This window comes from Chroicocephalus ridibundus, chromosome Z, assembly GCF_963924245.1.
Source record: "Chroicocephalus ridibundus chromosome Z, bChrRid1.1, whole genome shotgun sequence".
In the NCBI taxonomy this organism is placed as follows: Eukaryota; Metazoa; Chordata; class Aves; order Charadriiformes; family Laridae; genus Chroicocephalus; species Chroicocephalus ridibundus.
The window spans coordinates 22,059,546-22,086,390 of NC_086316.1; the positions used below are offsets into that span (position 1 = coordinate 22,059,546).

Sequence of the window (26,845 nt, forward strand, 5' to 3'; positions counted from 1 at the left end):
ACCCTGATTCCTTTAATGAGGGTATTTATTTGTAAACTTTCCTTATTTGTACCTTTTAGAAATACCCACATCATGCGGAATAGCACCTGTCTGCTGTAGTATATTTCCATTACTAAACTGCTGTGTGTGTTTTAGGGAAGTTAACCTATAAACTGTTTCCATGATATATAAATACATACGTACATACATACACACACATGTGCACATGTATAATTTAATAGCCTATAAAATTAGTATGATTTGCACAGGTTTTTTTTACAAATCATAAACAAGCTGGTTATCGTTTTCTTTTTATTTCCCCATTTTCATAGTACAACTAGAGAAAACTAATGAGCCAAGTATTGTTATGGATACTGGGGGTAAAACCCTGGCTCAGCTGACTTCACTGGAAACAAAATGTCATCCTTACGCTCCAGGGTGAATAGGCAGAGATGCTTATTTCCTCTTCTGAGGACCAGACTTCTCTGTCTTGGTCTGTGTCCACACGTGGGCTGCAGACAGTTTCTGCTGTCGGTGGTGAGTTAAGTGCTCAAGGACAAGGAAGGCTCACAGACTGCCGGGGCCGAGCAAACCTGCCAAAACTTTTCAGTTCCTGCAGACTCACATGTCCAGCCACCTCGTGACCTCTCTTATGATTTTAACACCAATCTGCACCAAATTTGTCCACTTAAGCAACAACTAATGAATTCAGCTCCTAGAGCTTTGTTGACAGGACGGTGCAAGCAAGAGTTGACAGTTACAGAAGAAGAAACCTCATAATCTGGCTTGCCCACAGTGGACTTGCATGCAAAGGGCTGGGGTTTTAGACCAAAGGGTGAACACCTGGATCGCTGAGGTCACCTAAAGTGAGCAATCACATTTTAGGAGACAGCCTAAATATGCAACTACCTCATGTGTGCAACCTCCCCAAGCCAAATGTGTGTCCAACAGGTGGTTTTTGCTGTACTGAGGGAGAGAGGGATGTTTAGTGATGCTGAGGTTCAGGCAGGGTGAGGAGGTGCTGCCAATGCCTTGAGTTCTCGCCCCAGCCCTGGGGCACAGGTGGCCATCTTTGCATCCCCTGGACAGCTCAGGTGGTGCAGGGGTCTCCCACTGCCTCAGAAGGTGTCGCAGCCCCTGGGCGCAGATGTTTCCAGGGTGGGTGTCTCTGTCAGTCCTTGTGAAGCTCTTCTGCTTCATGTGAAAATGCATAAATATTCATGTGCAAGAAAGAGCAAGTGACAGCAACAGCATGCAGCATCACTGCCAGCATCTGTGCCACCACTGGGTCTGCCAGAGGTGTGGGCAGCCAGCAGGGGGTTTCACTAAGGTAAATTTGGCAGCAGATGCCACCACCACCTCTTCACACGGTCGTCAGTGCGTCTCAAGGAAGACCTAGGATTCAGGCTGTGCTTCAACAGGGTATTTCAGTTTATTGAATAATTTGGCCTAAGCACACATACTGGCATTCACTCCAGATGCCTTAGGCGCCTCTCTGCTCAGCTCGCCCTCTCATCCAGCTCCCCTTCCTGGGAGCCTTCCTGACCTTATACCCTGTATTCCCCTCCTGACCTACCTCTGAGCCAGTCCTGTGTAGGGGATTAGGTGCCAGTTCAGGATAGACACGTGCTACACGCACTACACAGAGCGGCTGGAGGGCACATCCCCCTTGCAAACCCCAACACAGAGTTTGGTGAGTTAGCTCAGGGCCCAGCAGAAGTATAGCCATGCTGGGGATACCGCCTGATGCATGCTGAAAAGCAGGATAAAAAATTTGAGGAAATCACCATTGTTAATGTAGACACATTGCTTCTCGTGCCAAAGCTAACAACTGAGATGCGGCTGAGGTTTCTCTTTGCTGTATTGCTATGCATAGCCTGCCTCGAGATGAAAACAAGCTCTGCACTATCCTCTTTTGTCCTTTGGGACATAGGAATAAAGAAGTGAAGAGTTGAAACTTAATAATACAGCACTTTACAACCAGATCTCTTGCTGAAAACAGAATTTGGCTCCCAAAATGTTATCAATGGCAGTTCTGAAAACCCTCCCACTGGTTCAGACCAAGCATACCATAAAGCATCGTCTGGTGACCTATGAGTTTTTTCGTTATGGTATTACCACTTGTACACAAAATGAACATCTCCCCCTCAATCTGGAGCGAAGGCCGTGGATGGAACAGTAGAACACTGGTCTGTGAGAGGCAGTGCCACAGCGGGTGACCCAGGCACGGAGAAGAGGTCTGCTCCACACCAAACCACAGGTAACTGCAAAGTGGGGAGCACATCAGTCCCTTGTGTATGTGACAGATCCCTTCAGCTGTCTCCTGTGAATAGCCGTGAGGACAAGAATACCCTGAGGTGAAAACTAAGCCATCATAACACGTGCCTTTTAACACCATTCACAGCTTTCAAAATCAGAATATATTTTGGGGAAGGAAACTGCAAAACTGATCACGCACCGAGGCTAACTGGTCTTTTCAATGGCATGGGCTGTGTTTGGGGCACCACCAAAAATCCCAGTCTGACAACACTCCTCTTCCCCATGGGCATGGTGCCTTTATTCGTGCATCCAGAGCCACAAGAGAGGGGGAGGAAAACCAGATCAAATTGTCCCTGGCACTGCATCCCCATGCCAGATTGACTGGCTGCCAATGATTAAAGTTGAAACCTTAAAGAAAGAATAGGTATCTCTTTTTTTTTTTTCCACAATGCTTCAGGTACGATGGGTCAAAATACTTGCTTTTTGCCTCTGCGAAGCAGGGCTTAGGTCTGCTCTGGGGGTCAGAAAATAACTGTGGCAGGGAAGCACTAGCTGGGGCTGTACCTGGACCCATGGCTCTTGGTGTCCCTGCAGAGTCAGGCTCTTGGTGTCCCTCCCTCCGTGTCCCTGTGGAGCCAGGCACTGCCAAGCAAGTGGAGTATAGCTCCTGTAAAATTTTGTTCAATAATTTATTTCTCTGCGTAATTAATAGATGCCTACACCTAATGACTCTAAGGTAGATTTTTGAAATGTCAAGGCAGATTTATTATTTGCCACATCAGACAGAGATTTTTATTTGACGAGGAAGCCTGGTGGTCCAACAGGCTGTGTCTAAACTCCCCGTTGTTGTGTCTCGCAGCTGCCTGCCGGGGTCCGTCTCCTGCTGTGGTCCAGGTGGGAGGTCTCTGCAGAAGCTGTTCATGTTCACCTGTGGCCTGCCTGCCCAATTTTCCTCCCATGGACCCTCTCCTGGGACCTCGGCCTAACTCAGGGCTGGGAGGGAGCAGGGACGTGCCGGTGTTTGACATCTGCAGAAGCACCGCCACATCCCCTACTTTACAACCAGCTGTAAAGCCCGGTATTTTGCGGGTCCATCAACACCGACTGCGCTGCATACCGCCTGCCCCAAAAGCTCCGGGGAGAAAGCTCTCTCAGGTTATCATCTCCCTGTCCCCTCCAGCACAGAGCTCTTCCCCGCAGTGCCTTATTTACATGAGATATGATTTGCACAGCTTTGTCGCAAATGACCCAATCAATGAGCTCCCACAACTTCTAAATGATTTTTCTGGCTTGAAGGAGCCTCCCTACCAGGATATTATTTTTGATGCTAAGTATGTGCTTTCCTCCTTTCATTTTCTTCCCAACTGCTGTTGACTAAAGCTTGTAAAACTCTTCGAGTAATTCCTCTGTTCCACTCACATCTCTAGAAAAAGTTGCCTGTTCTTCTTACCTCCACCTTACTTCTAATTTAGCATTTACACACATTTGCATCTTTTAATATGTCTCCATAAATAATACCACCAGCTCCTTAATAATTTTGACTGCTTTCCTCTAAATCCCCATGAGTTTGTTTTCATCTTTCTCATTCTGAGGTTTGCAGGCAAAACAATCATCTGCCTATGGACCGTCTTGCAAGGGGACAAACAGCAACCCAGGCTATGATATATTGCTTCTGTGCATAAAACTGCGAATTTAACTGTTTTCTCTATTATTTTTTGGTTTTTTTTTTTTTTTTTTTTTTTTTTTTTTTTTGTGGGGGCGGGTGGGAGGCTACTCGATTGCGTTGCAAACTGATGTCCAAATTACTGCCCGCGGATCTTCTCCCAAGTTTGTTTCTGCATATGGCGCCCCTCCTTTCCCAGGTTTGCTGGTAACACACCTGATTGTGAGAGAAGCTTCATTCCCTTGCAAAAAATCGGGCATTTTACCCAAAATTTATGAACTAACGAGGCATATATATAAGGTATGTGTTGTCTCATGGGTTCCTCGAGTCGGGGGGAGCCAGCACAACCAGCTCCGAAGACTCGGAATAAGCCCCGATCCCTCCCCTCCTCCCCCCGCCCCGCGCTATAGCGGGGTGCGGCGCGGGGCGGGCGGGAGAGCCCTGGGCCGCCCCCTAGCGGCCGCCTGCCGCCTTAAACTTCGCCTTTGAGCGGCGGCGTAGTCCCGCCCCCAACCCCCTCTGCGAGTGGCTGGAGGGCGCCCGCGCCCTTCTCTGATTGGTCCCGGCCGCGCCCAGGAGGCTACGTCACGCCGCGCCCCGGGCCGGTTCTGGGTGGCGGGGGCTGGCTGTCATGGAGGAGCTGAACCGGGCGCGGGAGGCGGCGGCGGTAGGCTCTTCCCTGTGAGGTCAGCTGCGGCGGGAAGGGGGCCGATAGCGCCCCGGGAAGGTAACCCGTAGCCCGGTGGCCCTTTCTGGCCGGCTGCGGGCGGGCGGGGAGGCCGGGGCGGGCCGCGAGGGAGCCGGGAGCGGGTTTGGGGCCCTGGAGGTGGGAGGGCGGAGGGGAAGGGGCTGGCTCTGAGGAGGGGCGGCAGGCCTCAGGGCGGACTGAGGGTGGCCGTGAGGTAGCGGGCAGGCTCAGGCTCTCCTGAAAGCCTGAGACTCGGCCGAAGCGCGGCGGCCGGGTCCTGCGTCGCCTTCCCCGCCTGGCTTTGCCCCGTGGGGTGCGTGTCTCCTTGGGGGAGCGGGGCGGGGGGGATTGGAGGGGAGTTCTTTCCTTAGACTGCGCCTCAAAGGCAACCGGGGGTACGGCTCGTAACGTTTTAAGGGAGAAGAGGAATTTTCTGCGGCTGGTATGGATAACACGCTGGTAGGATGAGGCCCCTCTTCCCCCCCTTCCCCCCCCCCGCAACAGCTTTCCTCAGGGGGTACCGCGCAGCCCGGGGGGTCCCAAGGAAGGCAGCTGGGCGTCAGTGCACCGCAGCAGCGAGTTGTTTGGGTATAGCTGTAGAAAAACACAGTTGCAGCTACTCGTTTGCCAAGTAGGAGGTGAAAACATCCAGAATTCTTTCTCTTGCAGATTTATAGCAAGCACAGCCTGTGCTTTGTCAGGACACTGTTCAGAGTCTCCATGTTGTCCCGTCTAGACAAAAAAAGTGATCTGAGAAGAAGCTGGGGACATTGTGTTTGGGCTGTGCGTTTCCAGTAAGCTTTCGACTCTGGAAAAAGGCAGGCGTGTATCCTTCAAGAAGCAGAGAGGTACAGACTAAATGGATCTAAAGACAGCAGTGTTCAACGCAGCTCGTGATGGCAAGCTGCGGCTCCTTTCCAAGTTACTGGCAAGCAAAACAAGAGAAGAGGTAGCCCTACTGATGTCAGAGAAAACCAATGGTGCCACACCACTTCTGATGGCAGCCCGTTATGGCCACCTTGACATGGTGGAATACTTGTTGGACCATTGCTCTGCGTCAATAGAAGTTGGTGGTTCGGTGAATTTTGATGGCGAGACCATTGAGGGGGCTCCGCCGTTATGGGCAGCATCAGCTGCTGGCCACTTGAAGGTGGTTCAGTGTCTGTTAGATCATGGTGCGTCTGTCAACAATACAACTCTGACAAATTCAACACCACTTAGAGCTGCCTGTTTTGATGGTCACTTGGAAATAGTAAAATATCTTGTGGAGCACAAAGCAGACCTGGAAGTATCAAACCGTCATGGGCATACGTGCTTGATGATCTCATGTTACAAAGGCCACAAAGAAATTGCTCAGTATTTACTTGAAAAAGGAGCTGATGTTAACAGAAAAAGTGTTAAAGGTAGGTGAATTTTTTCACTTTTCTTGGGGTAAGTAGGGGTAAAATTGATCATTTGCTGGTCTTAAGGAGGCCGATGTCAAAAAATATTCTTCTGGTCTCATAAAGTGGATAAGTAGGACATGAAGTGAATTTAGCTATGTTTTTACTGTGTTGGTTTTTTTTTTTCCCGACATACTCCTTTGTTAATATGGGCTGTGTAATTTCATCCCAAATGGATATATTTTAATCTTAAAGCCCTAATTCTTAAAAAAGCATGATCATATGAAACATCACATTCATGCATGCGTGAAAAGGTAATGAACTTGCTGAGAACTCTTTATAGTAGGTTGGTGTACCAACATATTCAAATATATGAGCATATATTCTTGTTTTTCATACTGTTTCTTAACGAACCCAATATGCTGCACATAAAACTGACCTATGACAATAAGGCTAGTCCAAGGAAAGATGCATAAAGGTGAAAAATGCTTTTCTACATTAGAAATTAATAACCACTTTGCATTTCACCCTCCTCTCCTCCCAAATTCTTGAATAATTTTGGACCTTTTTTCAGTGTTAGTAAACAAAAAACATGTATTAGGATTAAAGAAATGAAGCTGCGGGTGACAGTGATCCCAACAGAAGGACTTCAGTGATGCACAGATAGCAAAGGGCATCTCTTCACCCCGGTTTGCAGTTAACCTGGTGTTACCATTTGAAGTGAAGATTTCTGTCAGTTTTGTTGTGATTGTAATTATGTGGACCTCTTGGTTTAACCATTGGGGTGTTTTTATTACATCTCAAATTTGTATGCGGAGTCTGATATTTGCCTGAAAAGCATACCAATTATTTCACGTTACAGTTAATGTTTATCGCACTGAACCAGGATTGTGTTTCAGCGGCTTATTTTTAAATATGTATATATATTACTAATCTGCTAATAAGCCTTTTGTAGTGTAATACTTCCACTGCCTGCTTCTAGCTAATTACATTTGTAACAGGATACTGTACTTTACAGTTATTTCTTCTTAAAGTATATTTTGTATCTAGATTATTGTATGATACTGGTAAATGACAAATATGAGAGTAATTTTTGGAAAAGCTGTTCAGTTAAATATGCCATTTTTCAGCAAATCATGCAGATATGTGGGTTTAATGTAAAGAAAGCTAAACTACAGATTTGTCATAGAGGTGGGTAGAGCAAAATAAATCTTCCTTTGTAAGGATTTAAGGTTGCTTATGAATCATCATGGACTTGTGATAGGATAAAAATGTCATTTTTCTAGAGAGGGTTCTTGGAATAACAAGCTAAATATAAAGTGTGTATTGTTTTTTAGTTTTAAACCAATCACTTGATATGATGGGTATGAACAGAGCAGTGCTGTTAAATGTCTGATGTAACAGAGGAGAAGATATATCTCTGCACCTCTCTTTCCCCTCATTTTCTGTTAGTGGAGTAGGCTTTACTTTATTGGTCCCTATAATTCACTTGTGCATTAGTGTTATTTGCCTTCGTTTAAATGACTAGGTGGCAGCCACATGCTCCTGAGGAATTTTCTCAGTGCTCTCAGTTTCTCTATTATCTTAATTCCTTCTTCTCTCTGCTTCCTTTAGTTTCTGTGTAACTCGCAACTAGGCACATGAGCATAACTGATCCTTATTAAAATTAAAAAAAAGTCAGATTGGATACATTTTAGCTCATAAAAATTCATTTTTTTCTTTGAACTGCCATGTGTACAGGTGGATGTGTGTACATAATATTTCTCAGTTATCGGTCAAGTACGGCGTGCCTTTTTGTATGTGGAAGTCTGCTCTGATATGACACAAGCATAATTTTTCTTTTTGACATCTTAAAACAGTTTGACCTCTGAAGTTATTTAATAAGCAGTGGTGAGGTACAAGAAGAGAAAGTACTATAAACCCTGAAAGTGAAAGTCAGTTGTGGAAGGGCAGAAGACCCGAGCAAAACTGGTAGCCCTAAGTATTGCAGTAGCATGGGTATTGCAGTGGCTGAGGCTCAACGACTAACCTTTTGAGCTTTGTTTTGCAAGAATACTCAGTGGCTATTAACTTCAAAATTAGTATTTCCAACAGCATTCATTCTACATTGTCACATTCCACCTCAAAGCCTTTTATTTTCAGTTTCTACTCCTCCCTGCTGTGTACTGAATGGCTGATAGAATGTATCTACGCTTGTACTAGGAAGATACAGAGAACCTGAGTGCTTTGCTCTTGAGTAGTAAAAGTTGTTGCTGTCCTTGTATCTGAACTCTTTTTAGATAGGCCCCTTCCTGGGCCGTGTATGGAGAAGCCTATTGTTCTGTGTAAGATGTAAAAGCTTTAGTTACTGTAAATTTTGCTGCATTTAGAATTACAGTGGTCCTTGCAAGAACAAAAGTACCTAACTTCAGTAGTGGTGCTATTGTGGGAGATTACCATAGATTCTTTTCCAGATATTATTCTTAAAACCATGGGGGGCAGAATTACTTGAACTATTCCTTGTGGTTTTCCACTGGATTTTCCTATTGCAAAGTAGAACTTTATTCATATTTTAAAAACCAGGAAAATCTAAAGCTGGGAATAATACAAAAGAGTTTGGAAGTGTTAAAAGTTTCAGGGAAAAATACAAATACTTTGAGATGAGAAAATAGCTAAGTTCACAGGCATCTAAAAGTCAGGGTGGCAACTGAGGCAGAGTATGAAAGAGCAGGTGAAAACGTGCTAAAATTCTGCTTCTAAAATACAGACAGAATCCCACACTCCGATTTGGATTACAGAAATTCAGAATGCAGAGGTTCTTGAAAGACAGCTGTGTAAGGGCAAAAGTACAGCTAGGAGATGATTAAGATGTTCATAAAGACTTCAGAGTCTGAGTCAGATAAGATGCTACACCCAGGTAAAGTGTAGGTCTGACACTGTCTCACAGGAGATGGTGGTGAAGGAAGAGGTAACAAGAAGTTTTGGGTAGGTGAGGGCTATACTGTGAAAGATGGCTAATGGTTCTGAATTTAAAGTACAAGCCTGTTTTACAGATCCAAACTTTCACAATTTCCTGAGACTTTTATGAAGCACATAGGCAACACAGATGTAAACAAAGGATTTTTTTTAAAAAACATTTTATGTTACATGAACAGTGTTAGTGAGGGGGAAAAATTGGTACCTGGGCTAAGAAGGGTGGAATTTTTTCTCTGAGAATTGTGGAAAACAGCGAATGTATCTGTAGATATCTCTTTTTCTTTTTTTTTTTGGTAGAAAAGCAAAAAGCAGCCAAAGTGAGTTAATTCACCACTGTATTCCTAATTCAGAATCTTCTCCAGTCTATTCCTCCTGGTTTAAGAAGCTGCATATTAAAAATGACAAAGTTTTCACTGGTATAAAATACTATCTCAAATGTTATTTCCAAAAACAAAACAAAAAAACCCTCTTAAGACTTAAAGATCTTAAAGCTTTTATGCTGCTCTTAAAGGAGGAACAGTGTGGATAATGCTAGAGTAGCAGAAACCTGAGTTTTCAGGAGGAGGTAGAACCCTGGAACTAAACCTGAAGTGAAGCACAGACCTACCGTTGTGCTGGATGAGGAGGATGTTCTGTGTGTCGGCTGCAGGCAGTTTTCTGTTCTGCTGCATTGCGAAGTCTGCCAATGATCTGTCATTAGAGTGGTGCTCCCTTACCATGTTCAGAATAGACCTCTGGAATCTTGAACAGTGTTTCACTGGTGGCCTTCTATGCACAGTCTTCATTTGGCTGCTGTGTGTGGGGAGGGAAATAATTACTCTTGTAGTTCAGGTGGTAGCAGTCTTTGGGCCTTCAGATTATAGATTTGGTCTCTCTTGGGGATATTCCTGGGGTTGTGTTTGTTGGATTTTGTATTTAAAATAAAATATTTCACATCATTGGCCCAATAAAATTATTTTGCATGCAAACAATTTTAAAGGGAACTTATACTTCTGTTCTAACTCAAGACAGATACTTAGATCTTGTGTTCTGAAAATTAGCAACGCGCGTTTTGATAACTTCTGTCATGCTTTATCTTCCTCCACCAGACTTGCTGCAATAATGGAGATTTCCTTTCCTTTCTGCAATTAACGAGTTAAATTATAGATGAAGTACACAGGTGCTAATAGCCAGGATGGTCTGAATGTAATGGTGCAGGGAGTAAGGACTCTCTTCCAAAACACCTACTTGAAAGGCAGATATTTTTCCAGAACATGGCTTGTAAGTGTTTCCATTGCTCAGCTACTTGGTATGTGGTCTCTTTCTCTTCACTTCTGGTTTTTACTAGTGGTCTTCACTAACTCAGTCCCTCTTCTGTTGTTAGCAGACTCATCTGCTAGCCAAAAGCCTAATTTTCTTCCTATTGAGTATCATTAGAAGATTTCATAAGAACTACTGGAGTTAGGTGTGTGTTTAGGTGTCTTTTGAGATCTCCGCAGGAATGTTTATTTGCGAGCTGTGATTCTTTATTGTTTAGGGTCCTCCATACTACTGTAGCAGTCAGAGGGACTCATGTACTTTGAAAATGTGAAATAACACTATGATTCAGAATCTTGTTGTTCTTAGATTCCACTGGCACAGTATTTGATTAAAATAGCGTTGTAAAATAATACGGAGGATAAGGCCTGTTGACTTTACTTCCTCATTTTAGAAAGTATAGAAGCATACAGACCTCAGTCTCTATGGGTGCTGTATCAAGGTTACAGGTATAGTAGTACTATATCAGAGCTAGAGCTATTTCAGTATTGTCATTTATGTGAGATACTGCAAAGTGTAACACTCAAATCTGCTGGTAAGGGGATAAAAAAAATCTTTTACAGACTTGTCGGGCCCAAAAATAGGGGGATTAGAGAGATTCATGCTCTTTGCTCTATGATCGGTGTGGTTTAGTATGCGCTAAAAATTATTAATTTTCTCTTGCAGTAAACATTAAGGAGTCTGACAGGTTTGTTCTCTTCTGAGGTTTTGTGTCTTGTCTGCTTGCCAAGATTCATTGGGGTGGGGGGAAAACACTGAACAAAAAGCCAAAACAAAGCTCCCTTTTTTTTCCTCTTTTTTTTTTTTCACTTTGTGAATAAACCCTTGCTCTAAAAGTGTTTTGTGTCTTTTTTGTTTTGTTTGTGGGGTTTTTTTTTCCTTTTTCAGTTGGTATTACATGGCACAGTGCACTGCATTTTGTAGATACTTTGTGTGTGATGCTGTGTGGAAACTGAACTTCAGTAGGAATGTCTGTAAATAGGGAAGGTGCAGTTTAAAGGAATAAATTCTTGAATTTCAACTACAAAGGAGTTTATGTTGAACTTAAATGATTAACAGCATGCTTTTTATTGGTAATCTTGATAATACAAACTCTCATGAGGTACTCTGGAGAGCAAGAGAGCAATTGTTCCATTACAGAATATGGAAGCTAGATTAAAATAATTTGTTGAGATTAGCAGTTCTTTGCAATTTTTACTTAATCTCTTCTTAAAGGGAAGACATACCTTTAGTTTTTGTTTGTCATGCATACTAAGTGTAGGGATGTGCTTTTCTGCACTTTTCTTATGCACTATTCTTGTTTGGATGTATGTAGCAATACTGTTTTGTTTTTTGTTTTTTTTTTTTTTTAAATCAGTAAAGCTCTTGGAAGACTTCATTACTTCAAGTGCTCTGTTAGAGTCAATGTTAGGTGAACAATGTCACTTTAAATGTGATTGATTTCATCTGTAAGGCTGCAAAAATAAATACATGCAGTTAATTTTATACACTGGTCAGCCATTTAAATTAAATCTTTTTTCTCTTATTTTTTAATATCTTGGATATGAAATCAGATTGATACTAGATTTTAATGCAAGTTTTACTACCCAGAAATTTGATCAAGTATTTTGTAAGTATTAGGAAGTGGATGTACTTAATTGGTTTTAAATCAAGTCAGATCACTTTCTGTGTCACTGCTGCTTTTTCTTTCATACCGATGTCACAAGCTGACAGTCTATTTTGGGAGTTATTTGCTTCTGACATAGAAAGACATGGCCTGATTATGAATTTGAATGCCCACCCCCCACTCCAATAAGCTTTTGGTGACACTACATAGTTAGAGAATTAGTTCTGTGGTATGTGAAGTGTTTGTGTAACATTCATACTACTGCTAACAGAGTACTGTAACAAAAGAATAAAACACGAAGCTATGGTGTCAACTGACCATGTCTTTTTCCTTAATTTGTTTTTGCAAGATTTAGAAGTACTGGAGGTGGGGTTATTCCATTTCTTTTTTTTTTTTTTTAAAGTAGAGGAAGTTATTAGGTAGTGTCACTAGTAAAGTTTTATACAGATAGAAATGGTTTGTAAGCGGTGTTAGCAATACAGTGTAGTGGCACTCGCTTTCTAGCAGAGAAGTACTGTGACTACCAAAACACTTCCAGTCCAATTTTGTTTCTGTGCAAGAATAGCAAGCCTTTCATTATTGGTTTCATATTATTTCATCAATAAATTGTAATATTAGCTAACTTCTATATTTGATGAAATTCCTGCAGATCATTTTGGAATTAAAAGTGGATTAAGAAAGTTTAATGAAACCTATTTTGAAATAATTGTTTGTGCCTTTAAAAAAAATACTTTGATTTCACCAGCATCTTTGTATGTATCCCTTGGAAAACTGCCTATCAAAGTGAATGATTTTCAAATTACTTTTGCTTATTTTTAGCCTTTTTCCTTTTTAATACAGCAGTAGATATAATGTTGACTCACAGTTTGTTACTGAATAAATGATGTTACGGAAATTGAATTAACTGCTGAATTATGTTCAGCCATTGTTTATTCCCGTCACTGTAGACGATATAGTGTTTTTGAAATGGATGAGTTAGTTCACAGAATAACAGTTTATCTGCTATACATATTTGAACTCTTCAATTCCTGGCCAATATGTGGAACATAAACTTTGAATTAGGTATTAAGGCCATTGCCATCTTTTCTTACAAGTTTTTCCTGAAATTTAACACTTGATTCTTTGTAGGTGTAGGTGGCTGTTAATTTTGTTAATTCTTAAGGTTAGGGTTTATGGTTTTTGAAGTTGGCAGCTCTCAACTATCTGTCTCCCCATGCCCACTTTTAGTCTATGGAAACTTGTTTTTTTACCATGTATCCTTCCCACTGCTGTACCTGTACTATCCAGTCAAACTCTGAAGTGAGGTGCAGCCACTAAAAATTAGTGGTGATGGCCTTCCTTTGTTAGTTTGTACATGGCTTAAAGTAACCATGGTTATTTTAACTCTAAGGGCTACCACAATATAAGTAGCTAAAAAATTACACTGCTTTTGATATGCTGTCAGTAACAGCTGTTTAAGCCTAAGTCAGTAATAGTAATACGAATAAAAAACATAATTTTTTAAAAAAGGATGATAACCATTTGGACGGAGTAGTGAAATTCCTTGGAGTCTTAGTGCATTTCCACATCTTCTGCATAGCTGCATTGTAAATTAATGACATACAGACTGTTGGATTGGACCTGAATTTACCGAGACAATGGCCAAGATTAATTTGTGTGGATTTTTTTCAGTATTAATGTGTCATAGCATATATGCCTGGCAATTGATAACAGGGCGTCAAAGCAGCATTCATGTGATGGATCCATGTGATGGATCTACAATGTGAAATATGAATAGCTGCCATTGGTCCTATTGTCAAGGCCAGCAAAATGTATCTTAATAGTTGTGAAGCAATAGTAATAACTTTAGTGTTACTAATACCTTTTTGTTTATTTATCTTTAATATGCTTTTGTGTAACGACTTTTTAAATATCTTAAAATAATGACCTGAAGGTAGAAAATAAGTGCTAAATCCAGTGTTTTGGAGGTCTGCTGTGAGGACAGAATATGGACTTGAATACACCCAGAAGTGGCTGTAATTACTGGTGGCACAGCCAACACGCAGATGCGTGGGATGGAACAGAGGGATGAAACAAGGAAAGCCAAGGCTGCCTTGGAATTAAACCTGGCTAGGGATGTCAAGCTCAACAGGAAGGCCTTCTACAAGTATATTGGAAGCAAAAGGAAGACCAGAGAAGTTGTGGGCCCACTGTTGAATGAGACAGGAGCCATGGTGATGGAGGAAGCGGAGAAGGTGGAGTTACTGAATGCCTTCTTTGCTTTGGTCTTTGCTGCTCGGCCCAGCCCTCAGGAGTCCCAGGCTTTGGGAAAAGTAACGGGGAAAGAAGAAGACTTCCTCTGGGTTGAGGAGGATTGAGTGAGGGATCAATTAGATATTCACAAGTCCATGGGCCCCGATGGGATGCCCCTGGGAGTGCTGAGGGAGCTGGCAGAAGTCATTGCTGGGCCGCTCTCCATCATCTTTGAAAGGTCTGGGAGAACAAGCGAGGTGCCTGAGGACTGGAGGAAAGCCAATGTCGCTCCAGTCTTCAAAAAAGGCAAGAAGGAGGAGCTGGGGAACTACAGGCTGGTCAGCCTCACCTCCTTCCCTGGAAAGATGATGGAACAGCTCATTCTGGGCGTCATCTCAAGGCATGTGGAGGAAAAGAAAGCTATCAGAAGTACTCAACGTGGATTCACCAAGGGGAAATCATGTCTGACCGATCTGATAGCCTTCTGTGATGGCGTGACTGGATGGATAGATGAGGGAAGGGCAGTAGATGTGGTCTACCCTGACTTAAGCAAGGCGTTCGACACAGTCTCCCACAGCATCCTCATAGGGAAGCTTAAGAAGAGTGGGTTAGATGAACGGACAGTAAGGTGGATAGATAACTGGTTGAAAGACAGAGTTCAGAGGGTTGTGATTAGGGGCACAGAGTCTAGTTGGAGGTCAGTGACGAGTGGTGCTCCCCAGGGGTCAGTACTGGACCCAGTCCTCTTCAATATATTCATCAATGACCTGGATGAGGGGATAGAGTGCACCCTCAGCAAGTTTGCTAATGACACAAAGCTGGGGGGGTGGCTGGCACACCAGAAGGCTGTGCCACCATACAGAGAGACCTGGACAGGTTGGAGATTTGGGCAAAGAGGAACCTTATGAAATTCAACAAGGGCAAGTGTAGGGTGCTGTACCTGGGGAGGAATAACCCCATGCACCAGTACAGTTTGGGGGCTGACCTGCGGGAGAGCAGCTTGGTGGGGAGTCCTAGTGGACAACAGGATGACCATGAGCCAGCAATGTGCCCTTGTGGCCAGGAAGGCCAATGGCACCCTGGGGTGCATCAAGAAGAGTGTGGCCAGCAGGTGGAGGGAGGTCATCCTCCCCCTCTACTCTGCCCTGCTGAGGATGCACCTGGAGTACCGTGTCCAGTTCTGGGCTCCCCGGTTCAAGACGGACAGGGAACTGCCGGAGAGGGTGTAGTAAAGGGCTACCAAGATGATTAGGGGATTGGAACACCTCTCTTTAGGAGGAAGGGCTGAGGGATTTGGGTCTCTTCAGTCTGGAAAAAAGAAGACTGAGGGGGGGGATCTTATCAACACTTAAAAATACTTAAAGGGTGGGTGTCAGGAGGATGGGGCCAGGATCTTTTCAGTGGTGCCCAGCGACAGGACAAGAGGTAATGGGCACAAACTTGAGCACAGAAAGTTCCACCTAAACATGAGGAGGAACTTCTTTACTTTGAGGGTGGCAGAGCACTGGAACAGGTTGCCCAGAGGTGGTGGAGTCTCCTTCTCTGGAGATATTCAAAACCTGCCTGGATGCATTCCTGTGCAACCTGCTCTAGGTGAGCCTGCTCTGGCAGGGGGGTTGGACTAGATGATCTCCAGAGGTCCCTTCCAACCCTATGATTCTGTGCATCTGGTTTTGCCTTCATCACTGAGTGCAGAAGTGCAGATGGTCTGAGGAACCCAACAGCCTTTAGTTCTGGACTGACTGCTGTAGTTGCATTTTTACTAGGCTTTGTCCAGCATAGCAAGAAGACTTACAATGTATGTATGTTGGCAAGCTTGTGTATTTATCTGCTTTTGACACCTTCCCATCTGAGGAATTTAAAGGTCTCATGTTCATCAGTATTGAGGTATTGGCAGTTTTCTGGTCTGATGTGTGATAAGGACAGAGGGAATTATAGTTGAGAAACTATGCATGTCAAATATGCCAAACTTCACATATATTTGGTTAAATCTATTCCTGTGATTGGAAGTTTTGTTGGTCTTGGTAGAGACTGTAGTGTGGCCAGACTGACTGCACTCTATTAGTGATAAAGTACTTAAGGTATTAAAGATTAAAAATCACTTACCATTTTATGAACTGATTTAGCTTTGTGAATCTTGATCTAACAGATAATTTCAGGTGACACTTTGTGTCAGGGTGTCTTTCTCAGCTTGCTTACTAGCAAATTATAGTAAAATCACTGGCCACTATTCAGAAGCGTTTCAGGAAAGGAATATTTTTGCCTTAAGTTCACTGTCTGTTAATGAAAGAATCTGATATTTTCTGTGGTGGTATTTTTGGGGTTTTTTTTTAAGGTTTGTAACTGGCACTTAAAATAGCAGTTGTGGGACAAAATATGTTCATAGCTCTGCTATAATTGCAAAAAAAACTTTAAACTTGAGTCGTATGCTTTTGAAAATAACTTTTTACACATCTTTTCTATGAATTTGATTAGTGTGTCAGCTAAATTTTGGTATCTGATGATGAGCCTGGATTGAGCCATAGTTTGTCCTGAATAACTGCTGCTCCTTACCACTCTTCTTCTGGATGCTGGGATTGAGAGCAATAAAGAGTTTGTGAAATGTGCTGTCGGTTCTTCTTCAGATGGTCCACGAAGAAGTTTGAGGAAGAACCAGCAGACCAATAATACGTGTAAAGTTTTGAGAAGTGAAAGGCTGGAAGAGAAAGAGTGAGGAGGAGATGATTGAGGTACTAGTGGGGAAGCCAATGCCAAATGCCTGGTGCCTATTAGAAAATTGTTATCTAAACAGACTATGAGTCTCTCCATACTTCTTTTTGTGCATACCGAAACTTACAAAAGTATTGAATGAACCTTTCTTGCCTCGGTGGATGGTCAACAGAAGACAAAAGAAAGTTACTACATGATAGTCTGCTAGTTCAAAACACAGAATAGAGGTCTACGTTGTAGACTTCTAAGGTGTATGGTTCTGCTGGTGACAAGTGGGTATTGAATGTAGAGAACAGTTGTTATGGCTTGACCATCAATGCGTGCTTGCAGCCCAGAAAGCCAACTGCATCTTGGGCTGCATCGAAAGAAGCATAGCCAGCAGATCAAAGGAGGTGATTCTCCCTCTTTGCTCTGCTCTCATGAGGCCCCACCTGGAGTACTGCATCCAGCTCTGGGGCCCTCAATATAGGAGGGACATGGACCTATTGGAGCAAGTCCAGAGGAGGGCCATGAAAATGATCAGAGGGCGGGAGCACCTCTCCTCTGAAGACAGGCTGTGAGAGTTGGGGTTGTTCAGCCTGGAGAAAAGGCACCAGGGAGACCTTATAGCAGCCTTTCAGTACTTAAAGGGGCCTAAAGAAAAGATGGGGAGGGACTCTTTATCAGAGACTATAGCATTAGGACAAAGGGTAAGGGTTTTAAGCTGGAAGAGGGGAGATTTAGATTAGCTATTAGGAAGAAATTCTTTACTCTGAGGGTGGCGAGGTGCTGGAACAGGTTGCCCAGGAATGTTGTGAATGTCCTGTCCCTGGAAGTGTTCAAGGCCAGGCTGGATGGGGCTTTGAGCAACCTGGTCTAGTGGGAGGTGTCTCTGCCTATGGCAGGGACTTGAAACTGGAAGATCTTTAATTTGAAGCATTCTGTGATTCTATGACCTGATATTTCTGAATTTTGCTTTTGTGGTTTTTCTTTGACTTTATATCATCTTACGATGTCTTGTTAGAAAGAAGTTAAATATGCTATGAAGTCACATATGTAAAAGCTAGATGATGTCAAAATTATTTGTATAGACATATATCAGGTTCTTATAATTGAAATTAAAATTGAACAAATTTCATATTTCTGAAGCATATTTAATAACTATGAATCTTGTTTCCGTATATACATAGACACATACTGACTTCAAATGTTTTGCTTTTGAATTTGTCCTATTTAAGACAGTGTAAACAATGTTATTAGCAGAAAGACTTTACCTCCATTTTAGCTTTAATTTATTTCTATACAGTGTTCAGCTTTTAATTTGATTTGAGTTTCACTAGCTAAATATCCTAGTTAAAGATTGGAGACCTCTGTGTTTATACTCTAGTATAAACATTCTGGAGGTCAGAGCCTGGAAAAAAGAGAATTTGAATATATATAGATAAGTAGAAGCTGTTTAGATCAGTAGACTGTATATCTAGAAGTACACACTTATCCCAAACATGAGCTGGATATTTCAAGAGTACTGCTTTGTTTCCTAACCCACCATAGTTCTATTGGATACTACAAATACAATAGTAAAGTGCACTGTAAATGGCTGTCTTGTTGGCATTAAAAAAGAAAAAAAGCCTACCAAAATGAAAATAAGGAAGTTTCATGAAACTTCTCTCTTAACTTTTAAAAGCCAAATCTGATGACTATGAATGGACAGAGAACCCTTAGAAAAGGTCTCATTTGTGAATGTGGAAACTTGCTGACAGTGTAACACACACTGATGATCTGATGGGCAGTTAACTGGAATTTGCAGGGCTAGCAATGTAAGAAATCTTAATTGGGGGTGGGGGGGTGGCGTGTGATTTTACATGGGTGTTCTGTTTATAATTTACGTATTAATTTAGTGGGAGGCTGAAAAGTTACTGGACCTGAATCTGTAGTATGTACAATATATTATAAAGAACAAGATAGATTTAAATTGTGTAATTTTAAAAGCAGTCAACCACTTAGAGAGTTTGTTATGTTGGAAGGGAACCAGAAGAGTTTGTTTCCATCTTTTTCCTTTTCCTCCAGTAAAGTGCTCATATTTGAAGTTAAGCAAAATTTTAATCTAGTTGATGCCTAATAGTTAAATATTTAACTGTGGTGTCCAATGCTTGCTTTCTAACTTTCTGTGAGTAAGGTTTTCAAGCAGATAGCACTAGTGCTTACTAGAAATTTCCCCACGTGCTGTTAGAACCAGAGTGCCTTTAAATAAAAGACTGTGCAATGTCATGCTAATGAGAAATAATGTGCATGAAAATTATAATACACTTATAAGATAGATGGCTGCATGTTGTGTATTGAAGGCATTATTTTCTTCTTGGCTTTGGGAATCCTAAACAGAGGAGCAGAGGGATTAATGTGGGACTTCAGGATAAATATCTAAGAAAGCATTAAGAATAGTTTGTCTGGGTATATAGATGTGCTTGACAAAATATCCAGCTCCCTCAGAATATACTGGCAGTTTCAAATGCCACAGCTGAGATGAAGGGCCTGTTGTGAGGGATCGTATTTTCCATTGTGTAGAATTATTGCTTCAAAACTTGTAAATCAAAAGGGTTGGCAGACGGAGAGAGGAAGAGGTATAGCATAGAGGCAAACAAAGACGATGTTGAGTTAGCCCAGCTTTAATTATCATACAGATATCATTATTTTTTAATCATTGCTGGAGATAGGGAGGAAGGGAAATCTGACAAGAGAAGAAGGGAAAAGTGAAACAACGTGGAGATAGCAAGCTTAAGTTTCTGTTTTGTACTTGAAAGCAGATACAAAATCTCTTATGGAATGGATATTTCAGTTGGAAGGGACCTACAATTGTCATCTAGACCAACTGCCCAACTCCTTCAGGGCTGACCAAAAGTTAAAATATGTTATTAAGGGTATTGCCCAAATGCCTCTTAAACACTGAGAGGCCTGGGGCACCAACCGCTTCTGTAGGAGGCCAGTTCCAGTGTTTAACCACCTTCCCAGTAAAGAAATCTTTCCTAATGTCCAATCTGAAACTCTCTTGCCTCAGCTTTGAACCATTCCCAGGCATCCTGTCGCTGGATCTCAGTGAGAAGAGGTCAGCACTTCCCTCTCCCCTTGCCCTCCTCAGGAAGCTGTAGAGAGCAGTGAGGTCACCCCTCAGCCTCATTTTCTCCAAACTAGATACACCCAGAGTCCTCAGAGGGCATGTCTTCCAGACCTTCCACCAGCTTTGTTGCCCTCATCTGGATGAATTCAAGGACCTTCACATCCTTCTTAAATTGTGGGGCCCAGAACTGCACACGATACTCAAGATGAGGTTGCACCAATGCTAAGTACAGCAGGGTAGTTGCCTTTCTTGATCAGCTGGCCATGCTGTGTTTGACGCACCCCAGAATGCGGCTTGCCCTCTTGGCTGCCAGGGCACACTGCTGACTCCTACTGAGTCTGCTGTTGACCTGCACCCCCAGATCCCTTTGTGCAGGGCTGCTCCACAGCCACTCCTCTCCCAATTTATACTTGTGCCCAGTGTAACTCAATCCCAGGTGCAGAATCTGGCATTTGTTCTTGTTAGATTTTATGCCATTGATGATTTCCCAATGAGAGAGTCAACAGCACCTCCCAGTTTGGTATCATCAGCAAACTTGCTAATGGTGCATTCAATTCCTGCATCCACATCATTGATATTGAACAGAACTGACCTTAGGAACACTGGCCAGTTTCAACTCTGAGCTTTGGCCTTTTTTGTCTTCTCACTGCATATATGAACCACAGCTCTGTAATTTTCCTGAGAAGCCTGGCCTTGCTTCCAGAGATGGTACAATTTCTTTTTCCTCTTGACCTCCATGAGGAGCTCCCTTTTAGTCCAAGCTGGTCTTCTGGCCCACTGTTTTGACTTCTGACACAATGGAATTGCGTCATCCTGTGCTTATATGTGGTGGACAATTCTCTTTTAATGCTGTTGCCTTTTTTTTTTTAATAACGAGACAAAAATGTCCTTAAAACCTGTTTAATTCTTTCAGGCAATAATATCAAGCATTTTGATTTGTATAGCCGCCTGGCAGTCTTGATATTTAATCATATCTTGAATATTTTGACTTGTTATTGAAGCCTTTCATAGTTCATAGGCATCAAAACAGTTGTTTTTTGAGCTGTTAATGTTTGGGTGTGTTTACCTATTTTTTTATTATTCTCTTTTTTTAATTACGACTTGTGTAATTGTGTTTCTTCTCTTGCAGGAAACACCGCGTTACATGACTGTGCGGAATCTGGAAGTTTGGAGATCATGAAGATGCTTCTGAAGTATTGTGCTAAAATGGAAAAGGATGGTTATGGAATGACTCCCCTTCTGTCAGCTAGTGTGACAGGCCACACAAATATTGTGGACTTTCTGACCCAGCATGTACAAACCAGTAAGGCTGAGCGCATAAATGCTCTGGAACTCCTAGGAGCAACATTCGTGGACAAAAAGAGAGATCTGCTTGGTGCTTTGAAATACTGGAAGCGAGCTATGGAAATGAGATACAGCGATAGGACTAATATCCTGAGCAAACCTGTGCCACAAACACTAATTATGGCGTATGATTATGCTAAAGAGGTAAACAGCTCAGAAGAGCTAGAAAATCTTATTGCAGACCCTGATGAAATGAGAATGCAAGCACTATTAATTAGAGAGCGTATTCTTGGCCCTTCTCACCCAGACACATCCTACTATATTAGATACAGAGGTGCTGTCTATGCAGACTCTGGAAACTTCAAGCGTTGCATCAACTTATGGAAATATGCTTTGGACATGCAGCAGAGCAATCTTGATCCACTGAGCCCTATGACAGCCAGCAGCTTACTATCATTTGCTGAACTTTTCTCTTTCATGCTGCAAGATAGGGCAAAAGGCCTGCTAGGCACTACTGTCACATTTGATGATCTCATGGGTATACTGTGCAAAAGCGTTCTTGAAATAGAAAGGGCCATGAAACAAACCCAGTGTTCTCCTGATCCAATACAGCTGAACAAAGCCCTTACCATCATTTTGCATTTAATTTGCTTGTTGGAGAAAGTACCTTGCAGCTCAGAACAGGAGCATTTTAAGAAGCAGACCATTTACAAGTTTCTTAAGCTTCAGCCAAGAGGGAAGAATAACTTCAGTCCGCTTCATCTTGCTGTTGACAATAATACCACATGTGTGGGTCGCTACCCAGTTTGTAAATTCCCCTCTCTACAAGTTACTGCTATCCTGGTGGAATGTGGTGCTGATGTAAATGTCAGAGACTCTGATAACAACAGTCCATTACACATTGCTGCACTGAACAACCATCCAGACATCATGAATCTTCTTATCAAGTCAGGTTCACACTTTGATGCTACAAACTCACATAAACAAACTGCTAGTGATTTGCTGGATGAGAAGGAAATAGCAAAAAATTTAATCCAGCCCATAAATCATACTACGTTGCAGTGTCTTGCTGCTCGTGTAATAGTGAATCATAACATATACTATACAGGGCACATCCCTGAAAAACTAGAGAACTTTGTTTTGCTCCATAGATGATAGTATGGAGTCCCAGAGTACTGTTTTTGAAGCACGACTTGGTGATGATATATTCCTTGAGCACTGTTGTGATACACCAGCGTTCCCTTAGCTTGCTCCATCTTGCTCTCATTGGCTAAAGTGTTGTTAGCATCAGATCTGCAGAGTTGGTTACCCAGTATTTAATATGAATATGCCATATAATATATTTTGTGGATTATTTAGAAACGTAATGCCATATTTAGACTCTAAAAATTGTCTGCCAAAGGCTTGTCTATTCTGGTCTTATTTGCCTGTTGGGTGTTTGGGACTGAGTTGAGTATTTCCACCGATGTCTTTTTACTATAACTGTTCTGTGGATTTTATACAGTTGGAAGGTCATCTTTCTTTGATTTTGCTTGAGCATTTCTACTCTTACTCTGTTCTTTTTCTATGGACTCATTGCTAAAATGTACAAGTTGTATGGACTTGTTAACATTTGCAACTACCATAAGTGCTTTTATCTTCTCTATGCACTGGCTTAAACATGACTGTTGTGTGTGAGCATATTTCTATGCAGCACTTGGCCAATTTCAACTTAAATGCCAGTTTTGTTTTGCAGTTTGTTTGGAGCTCTTTTGAGAATGCTGTCTTCATAGCATGATGAATTTTGGAGTTACTTATCAGCTCTCCAAATTTGGGTTTGATTTTTTTGACTGCTGTATCTGAGGTTGCTTTCCTATTGATCCTCTGGAAATTTGTCCTAAATTTGGGAGAAGAAAATCTCGCTTTTTCTCATCGTAGTCCACTTGAACTTTAAATCTGAAAATCGTTTTATTGCATTGTGCAGTTGGGGAAGAGTCCTCATTATGTACAACTGACACCTTCCCCTTTGCACTAATGTCTTGCTTGTGCTGGTTATGTGACTAGATGTGAAGTTTGCTCAAAGTTTAACCTCAAACTTAATGATACACTTTAATGAGAAATAGATCAAATGTATGCTGTAGTTTAAAACTTACAAATCAACTTTAGCTACAAAAGAAACTAAAGCATGTTGGTGGCATGATGCTTATCAGTCCAGATCTAGACATCATCTAATATAGTACGTGGCTGTGTGCCAGGCTATTGGAAGTTCTATAGCAGTGTCCTTTTTTTCTTCATTTTAAGTATCTTTATAAGTACTTGCATGGATTTTTTCATCTCTACTATGTCAGCTGTACTTAACAAAAAGCGGAAGTTCTATTGTGTATATAGCTCCTAATTAAAGTACCTATTTTTATAATACTTGCACAACAGCTTAGCTTTTGCAACAGAAAGGGCTCTTTTGACTTGATAAGAAATCTATAAATGAAGATCACAAATGTGAGTGCGATTCAGGTAATTAATGTAATTCAGCACTTTACTGGTGATTAATATTAGAATTTATTATGGCACATTAGCCCTGCAAATGTCTTAAAATTCATTTCTTTTGGATAGAATATAGTTTACTTGCAAGTGTAGTGGTCTAGCATATTGGATATTTTCGGCTTGATGTTTCATTTCGGTGGTGGGCAGTAAGTGTACCTATGGGGTTCTTGCACCAGAAATTCAACAAGTTGATTTAGGCCTTTGTCAGGATAGAGATATTTAGAAGCCAAATTAATTAGATAAAGGTAAAGTTGGTTTTGCGAGGGTCTTTAATGTTCTGGTTTTAGTTTCATTTTCAAGATGGTGTTGAAACACTTATTTTTTTTGTTTGTGAATTAAGTTGAGGAAGAATGTGTCTTGGGAGCATATAAGAATAGTTCTTCCTTGCTTTTGGGCTGCTTTGGGGTTCCTGTTGGTGTACAGCGTGGTGCCTACTAGCTTAGCCATTCTTACGAAAAATATGGGGATTTTTTCAACAATAGTATGTTGAAAGCAGTGCTGTTTGTGTATTGCCGCTTTCAGACTCTGTATTTTGAAGCAACTTTCACCTGTTTGTCCCATGCCATGTCTACATTGTATGAAATTATGAGAATGAGGAAGTCCTGTTAGTTTCTCTTGCAAATACATGGGAGTAAAACTCTATTCAATTGGCTGAATCTCTCTGATTTGTAATGATTAAAAGACATGCTACTCAAGTTATTTGTGAGAAAATGTAGTTTGATTTTTTTATTTTATTTTTATTTTTATGCTTTTCTACTGCTCTCTAAGTAGGGCTAATCAACAAATCACACCATGCTAGAAATGACCCACGTAATACTTCAAGTTATAAAAATAATTCTTTTTCTATAGGTCACAGAGTAGGGGATTTTTAGAGTTTTATACTCTGGAATCTGTATGCTCTTTAGTGGTTTGAATTTATATTTCTGTCTTTATAACTGTCAGATATCCCGTTTAAAATTAGTTGGATGTTATTAGTCAGGAAATATAATCTAAAAATTGTTAAATGTTAGCAAATCTTTGAATGGAAACCATTCCCAAAAGAGAAGGCACATCACTATTTAGTATACATAAATCCAGTAGAAGTTGCTACAAGGAAGGCTTATTCTGTTAGCTACTCTTTAAAAACGAACCAGTTTAAAAGGTGTACTGATTTATTGTACTTATTCTGTCTAAATATCTACCAATGTGCATCAGTCCTAAAGACTGTCACCTTCATGCAGAATTTAATTTCTCGTGGTGATGAGGCCATCTGTTGAACTCTTACCTTGCCAGATACTTGGACTTAGGTGTCCAGGCAGATTGAGTTCATGCATTTAATACCACTTTCCACTTAGCCCTGTATGTTTACCCTACCCTGTTTAATTTTTCTTAATTTTAAAACAAACTAGTACAGAGCCTGTGCTGGGTGGTTAGGGCTTAGTTCAGGATTTGCTGATTGGGAGCGAGGGTTGAGACAGCCGACACTGTCTGAGATGGATGTGCCACTAAGGCCTGTGCTAATGAGTAGTAGCAGTTTTGCCCCCTTGACCCCTGACTCAAACCAGTTTTGTCTCCACTTCTGTATATATACCAAGTTTCTGGACCAGATTTTTTTTTTTATTGTTACTATTCAGAGGTGGGAATAAGTTTTAGTGAAATGTGTTGATGCAGCAGTGTTCCTAACTGGACTCAAACTGTGGTAAGGACAAGGAACTAAAGAGCATTCAGAACACAAAGCTTTATTTTTGTCATATTTTTACTCCCGCTTTTCCTGTTCTTCTCTTTTCTTCCTGTTTGGGCTTTTTTTCTGGTGAAATGTACTGCTTCTGAGCTACCAACACAGAAAAATGTTGAGAACACTGTGGAAAAAACTGTATGCCCTGCAGGGGTGAAACAGGTTTTAAAATTGATTACACAATTTACAGGTATGGCTCCTTAGAGACAAAGACACTGATACCTCCTTGCTTGTTGAGACCCCTGAAGTTGTACTTTTTGGGGTAGGGGATAAATGTTCAAAGCAGTTTTTCTTCTAATCGTCTTGGGTTTCAACTGAAATCCTTCAACCGGGAAGATGAAGAGTATTCTCATTAAAAAAAAAAAAAAAAAAAAGTTTTTCCTACCAAATTCTAAAATTATATTCCTATTTTTATATCACTTATGCTGGTAACAAGATTCCAGCTGTCTGTGGTGTCTTTGTTCTGTTTAAGTGCAGTTTAAAGACACTTTCTGAAATGCAAGGCAACAGCGTGGTTAGTTTTCCATATATACTTTGCAACAGTCCCTGGACAGGAAATAATTTTGTGTTATTTCCTAAGTCCCCAAAGAGCTCTCTTTTAACGACTGTTTTGCAACTGGTTAAAATTAACCTCTTTCCATTTTTACAAAATGCTACTTTAAAAAGAATAGAGTGCTATAGTAAAATCCTTTTAGGAGGATTTCTAAAAAGATAATAACCTCATGAGGAAAAAATGTGCCTCTCCTCAGTTTTATATCAACTGCTAGGTGACAGTGGCAGGATATGACCGCACTTGAAATAGCTTCCTCATGCTTTGAAATATAGAGTGGAATGCCTGTTATACTCTAACATGTTGACAAACGTGAGTAAGTACACTAAACACTAATTTCTATCTTCTGTGACTACAGTGAAGTCAACTGTTATTTAATGCTTCAAGGAAATTTTGGGGATATTGATGGGGATATGTCTTGGCTTTGAGTGTGAAAGTAACTGTGGACCCCTCAGTGAGGGCAGAATGAAAAGCTGTTGTTGGCTTGGTTTTGACTAATGTTGTATTTGTGTTCCATTCTATCACAAAGATTTCTATGCGGGGCTAGCTCCGTGTATGGAAATATTGCAGTTTCTTTTTTACGTGAGGTAATTTAGCTTTAACGGTAATGTAAAAAAGGAATAACAAGCATATTTCTCTGCTCTTACTCTCTTTAGCCTCCAAATGCAGATTACATTAAAAATATGTTTTGGAGAACACCTGTCTGAGTCTATATATCTGTTTCCTTCACGGTTACTGCAATATGGGTTGTTAAGCTGCTTTTTTTCTGTTGAGTATAAATAGTTAAATGTGAATGCTGCAGCTTTAGACTTCAATCTTCATGTCATTAAGAATTGTACCTTAACCAAAATGTCATATTTCATTCTCTTCCTGTGAAATGGTCGTCCAGCCAAGCCTTTAAATTCCAGTAGTAGGTA

At 41.4% G+C, this 26,845-nt stretch overlaps 1 protein-coding gene across 3 annotated transcripts; it reads left to right on the forward strand.

Annotated features, from left to right (window-relative positions):
• The first annotated feature begins 4,490 nt into the window (after nt 1-4,490).
• FEM1C (fem-1 homolog C) lies at nt 4,491-26,626 on the forward strand. Of its 3 annotated transcripts, none has more exons than XM_063319991.1 (3): nt 4,491-4,628; nt 5,259-5,992; nt 20,990-26,626. In XM_063319991.1, the coding sequence occupies exons 2-3, from the start codon at nt 5,449-5,451 to the stop codon at nt 22,297-22,299; spliced, it is 1,854 nt and encodes a 617-aa protein (XP_063176061.1). In that variant the 5' UTR covers nt 4,491-4,628; nt 5,259-5,448; the 3' UTR covers nt 22,300-26,626. The 3 variants fall into 3 exon arrangements, with proteins under 3 accessions (XP_063176061.1, XP_063176062.1, XP_063176063.1); XM_063319992.1 differs by having other exon boundaries at nt 4,499-4,587; XM_063319993.1 differs by lacking the exon at nt 4,491-4,628 and adding an exon at nt 4,766-4,902.
• Nucleotides 26,627-26,845: the final 219 nt, after the last annotated feature.

What these genes read in the sequence shown, in the direction of transcription:
- FEM1C (XM_063319991.1), top strand. Translation starts at nt 5,449, where the DNA reads ATGGATCTAAAGACAGCAGTGTTCAACGCAGCTCGTGATGGCAAGCTG. An exon ending in TAACAGAAAAAGTGTTAAAG is followed by an intron (nt 5,993 to 20,989) that starts GTAGGTGAATTT and finishes CTTCTCTTGCAG; the next exon opens with GAAACACCGCGTTACATGAC.